At 48.3% G+C, this 17,248-nt stretch overlaps 1 protein-coding gene across 5 annotated transcripts in view; it reads right to left on the bottom strand.

Moving 5' to 3' along the window:
* LOC137427207 (sulfotransferase 2B1) overlaps positions 1-17,248 on the bottom strand; it is a 31,804-nt gene that overhangs the window by 12,089 nt on the left and 2,467 nt on the right. For all 5 annotated transcript variants that reach the window (XM_068116480.2, XM_068116483.2, XM_078778584.1 and 2 more), the window contains 2 exons: positions 5,901-6,103; positions 3,281-3,413 (listed from right to left, as the gene is read on the bottom strand). In XM_068116480.2, coding sequence (XP_067972581.2) covers positions 3,281-3,413; positions 5,901-6,103 — 336 coding nt within the window. The remainder of the gene's footprint in view (positions 1-3,280; positions 3,414-5,900; positions 6,104-17,248) is intronic.

Below are 17,248 nucleotides of genomic sequence, written 5' to 3'. Positions count from 1 at the left end.
CCCCCCTTCCCACGCCTCTTCCCCCCAAGCCCTCTCCCTTCCACACATCTCCCTGCTCTCAAATGTTGTGTTTGTGTGCTTCCCCTTCTCTCCCCATCTTGTCTTCCGCTCCCTCTTTTTATATATATATTGTTTGTCTGGTTGATTTGTTTGTGAAGTAAATGTTAGCTCTTTCACGAGCCTCGATTCAGTATACAAAAAAAAAAAAAAAAAAAAAAAAAAAAAAAGCTCCGCAATCGGGTTAGTCTTTGTTAACGGCTTGAACTTCGGACTGCTAACCCGCTCGGCAAATACCATCTTGTCCGTGGTTTCGAGCGGAGTTACCCACCCGCCTTGTGGAGGGATTGGCAGGGGTGTACGGGAATCCCTTGACCAATCACCTCGGCCAATCCCACCCCACAGGGGAGCGGGGTAGCTTCAGGATCGGAGACGGCCAGTGCAAATAGAAGGGGGATTAACCCCCCCCCCCTCCTCCCTTGCTAAGGGGAGTGCCGTCCCCGTTTCCGTAACAATATAATCTGTGTGACAGCGTATACTTGAATGGTGCGTATATCTCAATGTTCCAGGCTTGCTTGCATCGATTGATAATTGCCGGACTCCTCCATGATTATGTAATCCTGATATATGGCTTGATTATATCTTGCAGGTGTTGCCAGAGATCGAATTTGAATTAAACCTACCATTAGGACAATGTTGTGGATTTGACTTTTTACAACAATATATACAAGATCAAGGCTCGATTCAGAGCAGGCACCTAAAACACACATCAGCACAAAAAACATAAACAGACACGTAAAACAATAAAGGGAGGGGGAGACAAGATGGGGAGAGAGAGGGAAGCACACAACCACAATACTAGAGAACAGGGACATCGGGAGATCTGTCCAAAGGGAGAGGGCTGGGAGGGAAGGGTGGAGGGGGAGGGAAGGGGTACACGGTACAAAACACATTGACACGAGAAGGAATTTCAGGAATGAAGTCGGAGATTGAAAGATGTGGATTTAGGGTGTATTAACGGGGTTAGAGAAGATCAAGGTTTTGGATGGTGGAAGATAAGAGATGGTGGTGAACAGATGTTTTAAAGACTTGGAGGGAGGAGTGCGATTGAAGAGAGTGAGGGAGTTTGTTCCAGAGGCGGGAGAAAAGAGGAATGAAGGAGTGAAGGTGAGCAGAGAGTCTTGATTTTGGCAGTTTAACCATAAGAGGGTTGCAGGCAGATCTTCTGCGACCTGTAGGAGTACTTGGGGGTCAGAGCACAGATAGAGCTGGGGGAGCAAGGCCGGAGAGGAGTCGGTAGAAGACAGAAAGACCACCTACCTGCCTGCGGTGATTGAAAGAAAGGCCCTCAGAATCAGCTTAATCACGGGAGATTCCAATGATTCTGAATGCTTTGGTTTCATCAGCGTGAAGACGAGCTAGATGTGAGGCAGGAGCACCAGCCCAGAGGGGAGAGCAGTATTCAATTGAGCTGTAGATGAAAGCCTTGTATGTGGTGAGGAGCTCAGGTGTGCCAAGGAAGGACTTCACACGACGGAGGATGCCCAGTCGGCGACTGGCTTTGGAGGCCAGCTTGGAAATGTGGCTTTCCCAGGAAAGCTCATGGCTGATTGTGAGACCCAAAAGCTTGAGTGACAGAACTTCTTGGAGAGGATTGTTCAGAAAGTGGATGGGAGGGTTGTCCAGTCGGTCTTTTCGGAGAGACATAGTAAGAGTGTGAGATTTGTCAGGATTGAAAGACATGTTTCACTTGTTTGACCAGTCTGTAATTTTGACCAGGTCTGCAGAGAGTGAGGAAGCTGCAGACTGTCGATCTAAGGGATGAGGTATGGAGCAGCAGAGAGTGGAGTCATCAGCAAAGAGATAGAGAGGATTTTCCAGAGAGTCAGAGAGATCATTGATGAATACCAAAAAAGCACAGGGCCCAGAACACTGCCTTGGGGAACTCCAGCCTGAACAGGAAGAGGAGATGAGAGAATTCCATTCAGGGCCACACGTTTACCGGAAAGGAAATCCGCTAGCCATGCGTGGAGATTTCCATTGATACCATAGGAGGAGAGTTTGGTGAGCACAGCTGGGTGCCAGACCATGTCAAAGGCACGTGATATGTCAAGGGAGCCAGCTCTGATTTCCTGTTTGGCATTGAGGACCTTACATTACCTTGCTGCATTACATTACCCCATTACCACTGAACTCCATTACCTTACATTACCTTGCTGCATTACATTACCCCATTAACACTGAACTCCAATACCTTACATTACCTTGCTGCATTACATTACCCCATTACCACTGAACTCCATTACCTAACATTACCTTGCTGCATTACATTACCCCCTTACCACTGAACTCCAGTACCTTACATTACCTTGCTGCATTACATTACCCCATTACCACTGAACTCTATTACCTAACATTACCTTGCTGCATTACATTACCCCATTAGGTACCACTGAACTCCAGTACCTTACATTACCTTGCTGCATTACATTACCCCATTACCACTGAACTCCATCACCTTACATTACCTTGCTGCATTACATTACCCCATTAGGTACCACTGAACTCCAGTACCTTACATTACCTTGCTGCATTACATTACCGCATTACCACTGAACTCCATTACCTGACATTACCTTGCTGCATTACATTACCCCATTACCACTGAACTCCATTACCTTACATTACATTACCTTGCTGCATTACATTACCCCATTAGGTACCACTGAACTCCAGTACCTTACATTACCTTGCTGCATTACATTACCTCATTACCACTGAACTCCAGTACCTTACATTACCTTGCTGCATTACATTACCTCATTACCACTGAACTCCAGTACCTTACATTACCTTGCTGCATTACATTACCCCATTACCAATGAACTCTTGGGGACTCATATTTATTCTTTACATTGGCCGAAGATCCCTACAGGAAGGAGATTGTACAGTACATACATCACATGGAGGACAACGATATAAACAGACGTCAGAGTACCTTTACATGAATCACAAGAATATAGGTGAACAATGGACCAACACGTATGGTACAGTAAATGGGATTTGAAGTCGGGGTTTCTGCAGGGGTGAATAGGAACACTAAACAGAAGCCAGAAAAATCGAATGAGACGTTCACATTGAACCTCAACACACGAACATTCAAAGTGTGATGAACAATCGAGTTCAGAAAACAAACTGTGGAACAACACAGGTAAAGTCACTTAGATATACACTCCACCACCAGGTGGTTTTACACGGATCATTAACGAAAGGATATTCTTACATTTGCCATTGAGGAATGACTCCAAAACATCCTCAAATTTAAATGAAACATCTGCTGGTATCATTGCCAGAATACCAAAGAAATGGAAGAGGGACACCAGGACATCCTTTGGGTCTCGAGTCACGTAAATAACCTGGAATGGAACAAACGGTGTTGAAAAATCAACTGTAAATGTGGAATCCCATGGTTGGTGGGATTAAATGAGCAACCTTATGGGGCCTTTACACAGGATGGCGACCTTTGTGCCTCCCTTGTGCGACCATAAAATTTGCCAGGTCGCCGTTGGAGGCTCAAAGGAGGCAGAATGGTTGCCTAGGTCGTTCAAAGGTGGTACACAGGAGGGTCAGACATCGCCATGGACGCCATGGTCGCCGTAAATTTTTGAACATGTTCAAAACAGTCGCACAAAGGCCGCCGAGGAGGTTGGTTGCTCAAAGGTGGCTCAAAGGAGGCAGAAGGGAGGCACAAGCATTGCCGTGGTTGCAGAATGGAGGCACAGTGGTCGCCCAATGGTCGCCAGGTAATAGATGCGTTCTGCTGCAAATTTTCCTGTCAATCTGGGCGATGCTTCTGCCTCCCTTGTGCCTCCCTTGTGCCTCCTTTGGGCGACCAATAGCGTGCATTGAACGATGACTGTGGCGACCGCTGTGCCTCCATTGGGCGACCACGGCAACCCTTGAGCCACCATGGCAAAGCTTTTGCCTCCCTTCTGCCTCCTTTGAGCCACCTGTAGGGCCTAGTGCCTCCTCAGCCTGCCTATAAATAGAGGGTCGCAGCTAGCTTCAGACCAGGTTCCAAACTTGCTCTCCAATTGGTATTTTGTTTCGTAATTCTTGGGCCAACCCTTTGGAGGAGTTCATCGAACATCGCTGGCTCCATTCGAAAGTAATTGTAGAAGGACCCTTCATCTTCTAGCCGCAGTTCTTGCATCAGTTGGCTGTACTCCCCAAATTGTAACCTTCTCTCTTGTGTCAGCCAGAGGCGGACCCACCAGGTTCGTGGTCTCCTTCTTCTGTGCCTGTTCATCCTTCTTCTAAGGACAGCAATGGCCATCTGGTTCACCAGCAGTGCTTGGTGACCTTGTAAGATGGCAGTATGCAAGAGGAGTTGGTTGTTCATCCCAAAATCTTTATCTTCTGGAGATGTTCTCACTTTGGCAGCTGGGATGAAACTGATGGAAAAGCGCCAGAATCAGGGCATATATACACAAAGAATTAAGTTAAGCACCCCCCCGTTTTTTTACAACCTCGCACATTACAAGTTTGTTGTCGTCAAAACAGTGTAATATACCCATGATATTGCTATATTTTCTGGAGAAGTGATATTATGGTCACATAAAAACATAACAATCATGCCGTTTTCAATATTTTATTCTGAATAATTTAAGGTGAAATTTTTTGGGAATTTTAGGCATATTTTCACCTCAATTTAAGTATGGAGCTATAGGTCCATCACGGACAGTGTGGATGACGTTTATGTTTTCTAACGTACAGTCATTGTTCTGAGAAGACCTCTAGCGATCTTTGCGTCAATAACGTGTGTAGGACCCACGTGATCGGATGGAGCAAGGTGCTGTGACAACCATCCCCTGGCCTGCGTACAGTCCTGACCTGAACCCCCTCGAGCACGTTTGGGACATGTTGGGACGACAAATTGCGAAGATGGTCCCTCCAATAGCCAATCTGGATGAATTGGAACGTGCATTACATCGGGAATGGAACAACCTGCCACAGCAACGCATACGACGGCTTACAGGGTCTATGAGACGTAGGGTTGAGTCAGTGATCCGATCACGTGGGTCCTACACACGTTATTGACGCAAAGATCGCTAGAGGTCTTCTCAGAACAATGACTGTACGTTAGAAAACATAAACGTCATCCACACTGTCCGTGATGGACCTATAGCTCCATACTTAAATTGAGGTGAAAATATGCCTAAAATTCCCAAAAAATTTCACCTTAAATTATTCAGAATAAAATATTGAAAACGGCATGATTGTTATGTTTTTATGTGACCATAATATCACTTCTCCAGAAAATATAGCAATATCATGGGTATATTACACTGTTTTGACGACAACAAACTTGTAATGTGCGAGGTTGTAAAAAAACGGGGGGGTGCTTAACTTAATTCTTTGTGTATATATACCCAGGCACTCCAGGTTGCCCAGCAGTCGCCAGGGGTCGCCCAAAAATGCTCAAGGGTCGCCTATGAGGCCGAAGCATGGCTGAATGGTCGCCCAGTGGTCGCCGTTAGTTGCCGTTGGTCGCCGATGATGGCACAGAGGAGGCTCAATGGTTTCCCAAACATTGCTCGGGGGTCGCCTATGTAGCTTCTAATCGCGTTGGTTGCCTTAGGTTGCACAGGGGAAGCAGGCAGGTGGCGCAGTGGACGCACAGGTCGCTCGTAGATTGCCATGAAAATGCCCGAAAATTGCATTTTTGGCGGTTCAAGGGAGGCACAAGGATCGCTGGAGCAGTTACATAGAAACAGGATTTTCTGGGTTTAGGTGACCATTGAGCGTCCTGGCCATTTTTTGGTCGTTCAAAGGTGGCACAAAGGTCGCAGCCCTGTGTAAAGGGGGTCTTACTTCCTTCATCTCCACCGTCATGTCTTTACCTTTGCAGCTCCTTCTCGAAGTTTGCGTGGCATTAAAAAAAATGGAAGATGGCTGCTGATGATTCGGGGACTCCGTGCTTCCAGCACCTTCTGACGATGCAGCTCGAGCCAGGGTGAGCGGTCGAAGGACGTGATATTCCCCAGTCGTTCATTGTCCCCCTCCACCTGAATCAAGCTCACCAACACCTGCATCCACGTGGTTCCTGCACAGATATGCCCATATGAACATATGAACATGGGATTGCCAACATACTCCAGCATCTGTTGGCATTTTTTGATCCAATTGCACCAGGAAATGACATATACACAGTGCCCTCCATAAGTATCGGAACAGTGAAGTGAAATCTGTTATTATTGTTATAAACTCAAGAAATTTGGATTTGAGATCAAAAGATGAATATGAGGCAAGATTACAGAAGGTCAGCTTTTATTTATTGGTGTTTTGATACATTTATGTTTTACCATTGTAGAACAATAACACTTTTTATGTTCAGTCCCCCCATTTTAGGTGAGCATAAGTATTGGAACACATGGCTGGCAGGTGCTTCGCTCACTGACACGTGGCTGACAGGTGCGAACTGAACCTGAAAGAACAGATAAATTAAATTAGAACCAAAGCACAAACATTGGGAATATCAAATAAAACAATTTGGAATATCTTGAAAAGGAAAGACAGCACAAGTGTTCGTATCAATAGACAACGGTCAGGTCGGCCAAGGTAAACAACTGCAGTTGATGACAGAAAGATCATCAGAGCTGTGAAGAAAAACCTTAAAACAGCTGACAGTGACATCACCAGCAACCTCCAGATCACAATTTACCGTTCGCAGAAGACTTCGACAGCAGAATTACAAAGGCGACACCACAAGATGCAAACATCATCAGCACCAAACAGAGAAAGGCCAGATTAGAATTTGGCAAGAAGTACAGCGGTGAACCCACCGGAAGATTTTGGGTAGGGCATTGGGGGGGGGGGGCAATGCCTCCCCCCCACCCCCCTATATTTTTTTCAGTAGTTTACAATTAAGATTTGAAAAAATCCCGTATTTAAACGTGAGTAACAAAAAGCGAAACAGAACCCAAGTGCTTGGATTTCTTCCTCCAACCATGCCAAATATCGCGCCATTTGCATAGAGTGACGTGATTGGCTGCATCCTTTTTCAAATGAAAAAAACAAACTTTGGGTCTCAGAGAGTATGTCGAAGAGACAAGAATTGAACATGAAACACCTGCGACTGTGACCCAACCTAAAAAAACAGGTGTCATCAGCAGGTGTACATTCCCATTTTGGATGCCGTAACTGCAGAGTTGAAGAGACGATGCTCAAAAGAATCAATGGAAATTGCTGAAGCATGTGACTGAGTGTTAAGATGTCACAAAAATGGCATTCATCCACATCCACTCTTGTGACTGAAGTGTTAAGATGTCACAAAAATGTCATTCATCCACATCCACATCCGCTCTTGTGAATCAGTGCTAAGAAGTCACAAAAATGTCATTCATCCACATCCACATCCGCTCTTGTGAATCAGTGTTAAGAAGTCACAAAAATGTCATTCATCCACATCCACGTCCGCTCTTGTGAATCAGTGTTAAGAAGTCACAAAAATGTCATTCATCCACATCCACATCCGCTCTTGTGAATCAGTGTTAAGAAGTCACAAAAATGTCATTCATCCACATCCACATCCACTCTTGTGAATCAGTGTTAAGAAGTCACAAAAATGTCATTCGTCCACATCCACATCTGCTCTTGTGAATCAGTGTTAAGAAGTCACAAACATGTCATTCATCCACATCCACATCCACTCTTGTGAATCAGTGTTAAGAAGTCACAAAAATGTCATTCATCCACATCCACATCCACATCCACTCTTGTGAATCAGTGTTAAGAAGTCACAAAAATGTCATTCATCCACATCCACATCCACTCTTGTGAATCAGTGTTAAGAAGTCACAAAAATGTCATTCATCCACATCCACATCCGCTCTTGTGAATCAGTGTTAAGAAGTCACAAAAATGTTATTCATCCACATCCAAAAATGTCATCAAATCCAAAAATGTCAAAACCTTGTCCAAAATGTCAAATCCAAAACCTTGATCTTTTCTACCCCCGCGAATTCACCCCAGAAACACTTTTTTGAAATTCCAACTTCTTTCCTGGAAGTCCTTGCAGTGTCCATATGTTTTATACCTCTCCCACCTCCCCCCAAGCTCTCTCCCTCCCACAGTTCTCTCGATGTCCCTGCTCTCAAATGTTGTGTTTGTGTCCTCCCCCTCTCTCCCCACCTCTCCCTTATTTTGTGTTTTTTGTGTCGGTCTGACTTTTTGTGTGATTAATGTTAGCTCTTTCACGAGCCTCGATCTTGCATCCCAAAAAAAAAAAAAAAATGTTGATCACTGTGGTTTGTGTGTTTGTTACTTTGCAATTTTTTTTTTTTTTTTTTTTTGCAAGTATGTTGATCGCACCGGTTTGTGTGTTTGTGTGTTTGTGTGTTTGTGTCCTCAATTCCTCTAAAATCCTCAATTTTCACCCGATTGACTTGTAATTTGAATGGTATTTTCAGATCAGCGAACTTAATTCAACCACCAACTATTTTTGAGATCAGCGTTGGCCAAAAGGTCAACATAGGCCAAAGGTCAACCACGTTTTTTGAATTCCTAAAATCCTCAATTTTCATCCGATTGACTTGAAATTTGAATAGGATTTTCATAGCAACTAACTGAATTCAACCACCCACTATTTTTGAGGTCAACATAGGTCACAAGGTCAACATAGGCCAAAGGTCAACCAATTTTTTCGAATTCCTAAAATCCTCAATTTTCATCCGATTGACTTGAAATTTGAATAGGATTTTCATATCAGCTGACTGAATTCAACCACCATCTATTTTTTTGAACATAGGTCATAAGGTCAACATTGGCCAAAGGTGAACCACTTTTTTCAAATTTATATTGCACTCAATTTTCATTTGATCGACATGAAATTTGAATGGGAGTTTCATGTTACCTAACTGAATTCAACCACCAACTATTTTTGAGATCAACATCGGTCATAAGGTCAATATAGGCCAAAGGTCAACCAATTTTTTTGGAATTTCTAAAATCCTCAATTTTCATCCGATTGACTTGGAATTTAAAAAGGATATGCATATCAGCTTACTGAAACTAACCACGAACAATTTTTGAGGAAAACAGGCCAAAAGGTCCACATCGGCCAAATTTCTAAAATTGTCAATTTTCATCCGATTAACTTAAACGTTGAAGACAATTTGCAAATCAGGTCACTGAAGTGAACCACTAATTATTTTTGAGGTCAAAAGGATGCTCTACTGAGTGCCATTCAACTTTGTTCTGTTTTGCCAAGTGTCGCACAATGAGATTTTTCATTGGTGTGTTTGTCTGTCCACTCACTTGTACTTGCCTACAGGTCACAATTTTAAATCGATCTTCACGAAACTTCACCAAATGGTAGGGTTTGTGGTCCGACCAAATCGTATACATTTTTTAAGTCAAAAGGTCAACATATGCCAGAGGTCAACCACGTTTTTCCAAATTTATAAAATCCTCAATTTCCATCTGATTGACTTGAAATTTCAATAGGATTTACATATCAGCTAACTGAATTCAACCACCATCTATTTTTGAGATCAGCATAGGCCAAAAGGTCAACATAGGCCAAAGGTCAACCACTTTTTTCTAATTTCTAAATCCTCAATTTTCATTCGATTGACTTAAAATTTGAATAGGATTTACATATCGGCCAACTTAATTCAACCACCAACTATTTTTGAGATCAGCGTAGGCCAAAAGGTCAACATTGGCCAAAGGTCAACCACTTTTTTTCGAATTTCTAAAATCCTCAATTTTCATCCGATTGACTTGAAATTTGAATAGGATTTATAGATCGGCTAAATGAATTGAACCACCAACTATTTTTGAGATCAGCATAGGTGAAAAGGTCAACATAGGCCAAAGGTCAACAACAATTTCTAATTTCTAAAATCCTTAATATTCATCCGATCCACTTGAAATTTGAATGGGATTTACATATCAGCTGTTAGAATTCAAACAGCAACTATTTTTGAGATCAGTATCGGCCAAAAGGTCAACATAGGCAAAGGTCAACAACACTTTCAAATTTCTAAAATCCATAATCTTCATCTGATCCACTTGAAATTTGAATGGGATTTACATATCAGCTGTTAGAATTCAACCAGCAACTATTTTTGAGATCAGTATCGGCCAAAAGGTCAACATAGGCAAAGGTCAACAACACTTTCAAATTTCTAAAATCCTTAATCTTCATCCGATCCACTTGAAATTTGAATGGGATTTACATATCAGCTGTTTGAATTCAATCACCAACTATTTTTGAGATCAGCATAGGCCAAAAGGTCAACATAGGCCAAAGGTCAACCACTTTTCAAATTTCTAAAATCCTCAATTTTCATCTGATTGACTTGAAATTTGAATAGGATTTATATATAGGCTGACTGAATTGAACCACCAACTATTTTTGAGATCACCATAGGTCAAAAGGTCAACAACAATTTCTAAAATCCTTAATTTTCATCCGATCCACTTGAAATTTGAATGGGATTTACATATCAGCTGTTTCAATTCAACCACCAACTATTTTTGAGATCAGAATAGGCCAAAAGGTCATTTATTATATTTATTATATATATATTAATAGGCCAAAAGGTCAACATATGCCAAAGGTCAACAACAATTTCTAATTTCTAAAATCCTCAATTTTCATCCGATTGACTTGAAAATTGAATGGGATTTACATATCAGTTAACTGAATTCAACCAACAACTATTTTTAAGGTCAACATAGGCCATAGGTCAACAACTTTTTTCCAATTTTCTAAAATCCTCAATTTTCATCTGATTGACTGGAAATTTGAATAGGAATTGCATATCAGTGAATGAATTCAACCACCAACTATTTTGGAGATCAACATCGACCAAAAGGTCAACATAGGCCAAAACGTCAACATAGGCCAAATGTCTAAAAATGTCAATTTTCATCCGATGAACTTAAACTTTGAAGACGACTTGCATATCAGGGCACTGAATTCAACCACTAATTATTTTTCAGGTCAAAAGGATGCTCTACTGATTGCCATTCTACTTTGTTCTGTTTTGCCAAGTGTCAGTCACTCTATGAGTGATTTTTCATTTGTTTGTTTGTTTGTTTGTGAACAAAATATCTCAAAGTTGTGGACAGATTCGGATGAAATTTGGCAGAGAGGCAGCGTATGTGACAAGGACGAAATGATTACATTTGGTGAAGATGTGGATTCGGATCCGGCTACTAGAATTTTAAAAGTGATTCTTCACTGTCGGGCCAAAAGATCTCATCTGATTGACTTGAAATTTGAATAGGAGATCGGGAACCCGATTTTGGAGATCGGGCCAAAAACGATACATAGCAGGATATCTCAAAAAGTTGTGGACGGATTTGGACGACACTTGGTGGACCCGTTTGGTGTCTGACAAGGACGATTGGATTCGATTTTGGTGAAGATCTGAATATGGATTCACATATCAGATTTATTTAATTCCTAAGTGATACTTCACCATTGAGTGATATGGCCAAAAATTATATGCAGCAGGATAACTCAAAAAGTTGTGGACGGATTTGTATGAAACTTGGTGGATCGGTTGGGTGTGTGACAAGGAAGAATCGATTCAATTTTGGTGAATACCCGGATCAGGATCCGGCTAGTATAATTTTTTCAGTGATTCTTCACCATTGCGAGATAGGGCCAATAGTAGGATATCTCAAATATATATACAATCACGTGAAAAGGTAAGTACACCCCATGTAAAGTTTTGACTTTTTCAACATATTTGAACATACAGCTATTTGATCTTCATTTCAACAATATCGATTGATAAAGGTGATATAATATTGTGGCGGACACGATGACTCGCTGGCACGATGAAATCATTCCGCGCACCAAGAGGGTGTCGGCCACGCCCGAGGGGTAGGCGTGGCCTCGGGATATACACGGGGTGCGCAGCCCCGAGCACCTCAGTGCTACAGTTTGAGCTATTGAATAAAGACTCTTTTTGGTTACCCGCGTTGTTGCTTATCTTCTTGGCAAACAAGTCGTGCGCGTAGCACCGCACGTCACTGGTGACCTCGACGCCGGTTCAGCCGCCGCTGACCAACAGAACGCGCCAATGTCAAACAACGTGGTCGCGGTGAAGCTCCCTGAGTTTTGGGAAGCTCAGGCCGAGGTATGGTTCGTGCAGGCCGAGGCACAGTTCCAACTTCGAGGCGTAACGGCGGATGAGATGCGTTATTACCACGTCATCGCCGCCCTCGGGCCCGGCACAGCCGCCCGAGTCGTGTCCGTCCTGTGGAACCCACCGGCCGACCACAGGTACGAGGCGCTCAAGCGTCTCCTCATCGCCACGTTCGGCTTCACGGAGTGCGAACGGGCCGACCGCCTCCTGGACCTTCCCGAACTCAGCGACACACGACCATCGGTGCGGATGGATCACATGCTGTCGTTGCTGGGTGACAAAGCCCCAGATTTTTTATTCCGGGCACTCTTTCTATGGCAGCTACTGGCACAGGTACGCCTCGCGTTGGCCGGTTCCAAAATAAAGGAACCCCGCGCTCTGGCCGTCGAGGCCGACAAGTTTTTCGCGGCTTGTGACACGCGGGCGAGAGTCGGTGCGGCCGTCGCGGTTCCCGAGGCTGATGCTGCTGCACACCTCGTGGATCCCAAGGCTGATGCCGATGCACACCTCATGGCCACCGCCACGCCCCGCCCACCACCACCACGAAAACCGCGGCCTCCGCCTCTGCCGCAAACCTGGTGCTGTTTCCACGCCAGGTTTGGCCACAAGGCCAGGAATTGTTGCCCACCGTGTTCATTTGGCAAGCCGGGAAACTACCGAGCCAGCGCTCGGTAGCGGCCCTGAGCGTCGGCCATTCCGGCAGCCTCCTTTTTGTCACGGACACCTTGTCTGGGCGTCGCTTCCTCTGTGACACAGGCACACAGGTGAGCGTTATCCCCGCCTCCACGTCCGACAAGCGAACCGCGGGCCGGGGCCCCGCGTTGCTTGCAGCCAACGGTACACCCATACGCACATTTGGGAAGCGCTGCCTCTCCCTGCAGTTCGGAGGGCAATGCTTTCAATGGACGTTCGCAACCGCCAGCGTGCCCATGGCATTGCTCGGTGCGGACTTCCTATGTGCAAATGGGTTGTTGGTGGACGTGAAGAACAGACGCCTCGTCCAGGCCGAAACATTCAGCTCGCTTGCTTGCACGCTGAGCAGTTCGTTGGGCAGCTCCCTGAGCGGCTCACTGAGCGGCTCGCCAAGCGGCTTGCTGAGCGGTTCAGTCCCGGCGAGGTTGGTCTGTACGCTTCAGGCAGCGGACGAGTTCACCCGCCTCCTCGCCAGCTTCCCGGCCCTCACGCGGCCCACCTTCTCGGCGGTGGCCGTCAAGCATGGGGTGGAACATCACATCCCCACCGTCGGGCCACCGGTCTACGCCCGGGCACGCCGCCTCGAGCCGACGAAGCTCGCGGTGGCAAAGGCGGAGTTCGCTACGCTGGAGCGCTTGGGCGTCGCCACTGCACATCGTGCCGAAGCCCAGCGGGGGATGGCGGCAGTGCGGAGACTACCGCCGCCTCAACGATGCCACCACCCCCGACCGCTACCCGGTCCCTCACATTCAGGACTTTTCCGCCCGGTTGGCGAAAATGTCCTTCTTTTCTAAGGTGGACCTCATCCGCGGATACCACCAGGTCCCCGTCAGGCCGGAGGACATACCGAAGACGGCCGTCATTACACCATTCGGCCTCTTCGAGTTTCTTCGGATGCCCTTCGGCTTGAAGAATGGGGCTCAGGCGTTACAAAAGTTGATGGACAGCGTCTTGCGCGACTTGGATTGCGTTTATGTCTACCTGGACGACATCCTCGTCGCAAGTGCGTCCCACGAAGAGCACCTCCGCCAGCTCTGCACGCTCTTCGAACGCCTGGGCCAGCATGGCCTGATCGTAAACCCCACGAAGTGCCGGTTCGGCGTCGCCGAAATCGACTTTTTGGGGCACCGCGTCACCAGGCACGGGGCCACCCCCTTTCCGGCAAAGGTGGAGGCGGTCAAGGGGTTTCCGCGCCCCCGCATGATCAGGGGGCTCCAGGAGTTCCTGGGCATGGTAAACTTTTACCACCGTTTCCTGTCCCGCGTCGCACAACTCCTGCGCCCCCTGCACGAGGCCCTCCGGGGGAAGCCGGGCAAAGGTGACGTTGTTTGGACCGAGCAGATGGACGCGGCGTTCGCGGGCGCGAAGCTCGCCTTGGCTAACGCCACCATGCTCACGCACCCGGCGCTCGATGCACCGATCGCCCTCACCACCGACGCGTCGGACTACGCGGTGGGCGCGGTGCACGAGCAATGGGTGCGTGGTGCTTGGCAACCGCTGGCGTTTTTCAGCCGGCAGCTTCGCCCGCACGAACGCCGGTACAGCACCTTCGACCGAGAGTTGCTCGGGCACCACCTGGCGGTCCGGCACTTCTGCCATCTGCTCGAGGGCCGTTCGTTCACGGCCTTCGTCGACCACAAGCCCCTGGTCTTCGCGATGGCCAAGGTCGGCCCGGCAGCAGCCGCACCTCTCGGCCGTGTCTGAGTACACGACGGACATCCGGCACGTCGCGGGAAAGGACAACCCGGTGGCGGATTGCCTTTCCCGGTCCGTCGCCCACGCGGTCCACCTCGGGATCGACTATGCCCGGATGGCGGCGGACCAGACCGCCGACCCCGATGTCCAGGCCTTGCGGACCGCCGTCACGGGCCTCCGCGTCACCGAGGTGCCGTTCGACGGCGCGGGCACGGCCCTCTTGTGCGACGTCTCCCTCGGGCGGCCTCGCCCCATCGTGCCCGCGGGCTGGCAGCGCCGGGTTTTTGACGCCATCCACGGCCTGTCCCACCCGGGCACGAAGGCCTCCCAGAGGTTGGTCGCCGACAAGTTCGTCTGGCATGGCCTCCGGAAGGCCGTCCACGATTGGACCAGGACGTGCCTCGCGTGCCAGCGCGCGAAGGTGCACCGCCACACCCAGGCCCCGTTGGCCCCGTTCACGGTGCCCGAACGTCGGTTCGACCACGTTCACGTGGACTTGGTGGGACCTCTGCCCCCCTCGCGGGGTTTCACCCACGTCCTCACCATGGTGGACCGCACCACCCGGTGGCCGGAGGTCGTGCCTTTTGCGGCGACGACGGCGGTGGACGTCGCGCCGGCGTTCATCGCCACCTGGGTTGCCCGGTTCGGCGCCCACTCGGACATCTCGTCCGACCGTGGCCCCCAGTTCACCTCGGAGCTCTGGGGGGCGGTCGCGCAGGGGCTCGGCGTCTAGCTGCACCGCACCACGGCCTACCACCCCCAGGCCAATGGCCTGTGCGAGCGCTTCCACCGCTCCTTAAAGGCCGCGCTCCGGGCCACCCTCCGCGATGGCGGCTGGGTCGACAGGCTCCCCTGGGTCCTGCTGGGCCTCCTGACAGCACCCAAGGACGACCTGCGCGCATCCGCGGCGGAGTTGGTCTTCGGACAACCGCTGCAGGTGCCGGGCGAGTTCCTCCCCGACTCCACAGCACCATGGTCCGCGGCGCAGCAGCGCTCCGCACTGCAGGAGACCGCCCGGAGGTTCGCCCCGGTGCTGATGGCACACCACGGGTGCCCGCCAACGCACGTCGGCCCGGAGCTTCGCACGGCGGAGTACGTGTTCGTCCGCCACGACGCCCACCGGACACCGCTGCGGCCCCCGTATGATGGGCCCTTCTGCGTGCTGGAGACCGGGGCGAAACACTTCACCCTCGACATCGACGGTACTCCTGACCGCGTTTCTGTGGACCGCCTCAAGCCGGCCCACCTCGACGTGGACCACCCCCCGCCAGTGGCTCGGCCCCCGTGGTGGGGCCGCCCCCCGGCGGGCGGACCTCCGGCACCGCCCGGCCCCGCTGGCACGCCCCCCCCCCCCCCGGTCCTGCACCCATCCCAGGTGCCGCCGGAGGCATCCCAGATGACATCCCGGCATCCCAGACGCCGCCAGCCGCCAGAGGGCGCTTCGGCCGGGTCATCCGTTTGCCACGCAAACTGACCCTTCAGGTGCGCGGGAATTCTGGGGGGGCGCGTGTGGCGGACACAATGGCTCGCTGGCGCGGTGACATCATTCCGCGCACCAAGAGGGTGTCGGCCACGCCTGAGGGGTAGGCGTGGCCTCGGGATATACACAGGGCACGCAGCCCCAAGCACCTCAGTGCTACAGTTTGAGCTATTGAATAAAGACTCTTTTTGGTTACCCGCGTTGTTGCTTATCTTCTTGGCAAACAAGTCGTGCGCGTAGCACCGCACTTCAATATAACAAATATCATGAAACATTTACATTTTGTCGTCCATTGTACAATTTAATTGTATAGTCATGTCATGTCAGGTCAATGGAGAAGATTGTCATGGAGACCGCAAGGCTAACCCCCGCTCTAGCAGGGAAAATGGCCTTTAAATGCATGTTGTTGTTGTTGTTGTTGTTGTATTGTATAATTTAAATAAACCTAAATGCAAATTTCGCATGTGGAAAAAGTAAGTGCACCCTTGGCTCTAATAGGTGGTATTGCCCCCTTTGGCAGAAACAACCTCAAGTAGGCATTTCTTATAACTGTCTACCAGTCTCCGACATCGACTGGGAGAAATTTTTGCCCACTCCTCCGACCTCCATACAGAATTCTTTCAGCTGTGCAATGTTTGAGGGGTTTCTTGCATGCACAGCTCTTTTCAAATCCCTCCACAACATCTCGATGGGATTTAGATCCGGGCTTTGACTTGGCCATTCCAGAACTCTCTATTTCTTTCTTTTCAGCCATTCCTTGGTGGATTTACTGGTATGTTTCGTTTCGGGTCATTGTCATGTTTCAAGGTGCACCTTCGGTTGAGCTTCAACTTCCCGACAGATGGCCTCACATTATCCTCAAGCTCCATCTGATACAATGAAGAATTCATAGTGGATTATATGATGGTGAGCTGCCCAGGCCCTGATGCAGCAAAGCTGCCCCAAACCATAATATTTCCACCACATGCTTTACAGTTGGTATCAGGTTCTTGTGGTCAAATGCTGTCTTAGGTTTTCGCCAAACATGTCTTCTGGTACTGTGGCCAAATAGCTCTACCTTTGACTCATCTGTCCAGAGCACATTGCTCCAGAAGTGCTGGTCTTTGCCCAGGTGTTCATTGGCAAACTTTAGTCTTGCCCTGATGTTCTTTCTGGACAGCAAAGGTTTTCTCCTGGCACACCTCCCATGTAGATCAAATTTGTGCAGCCTCTT

The sequence above is a fragment of the Myxine glutinosa genome, chromosome 5 (assembly GCF_964187855.1).
Source record: "Myxine glutinosa chromosome 5, kmMyxGlut1.1, whole genome shotgun sequence".
NCBI lineage: Eukaryota > Metazoa > Chordata > Myxini > Myxiniformes > Myxinidae > Myxine > Myxine glutinosa.
Note: the sequence above shows the minus strand (reverse complement) of the source record. Positions and strands in the feature narration are given on the sequence as shown.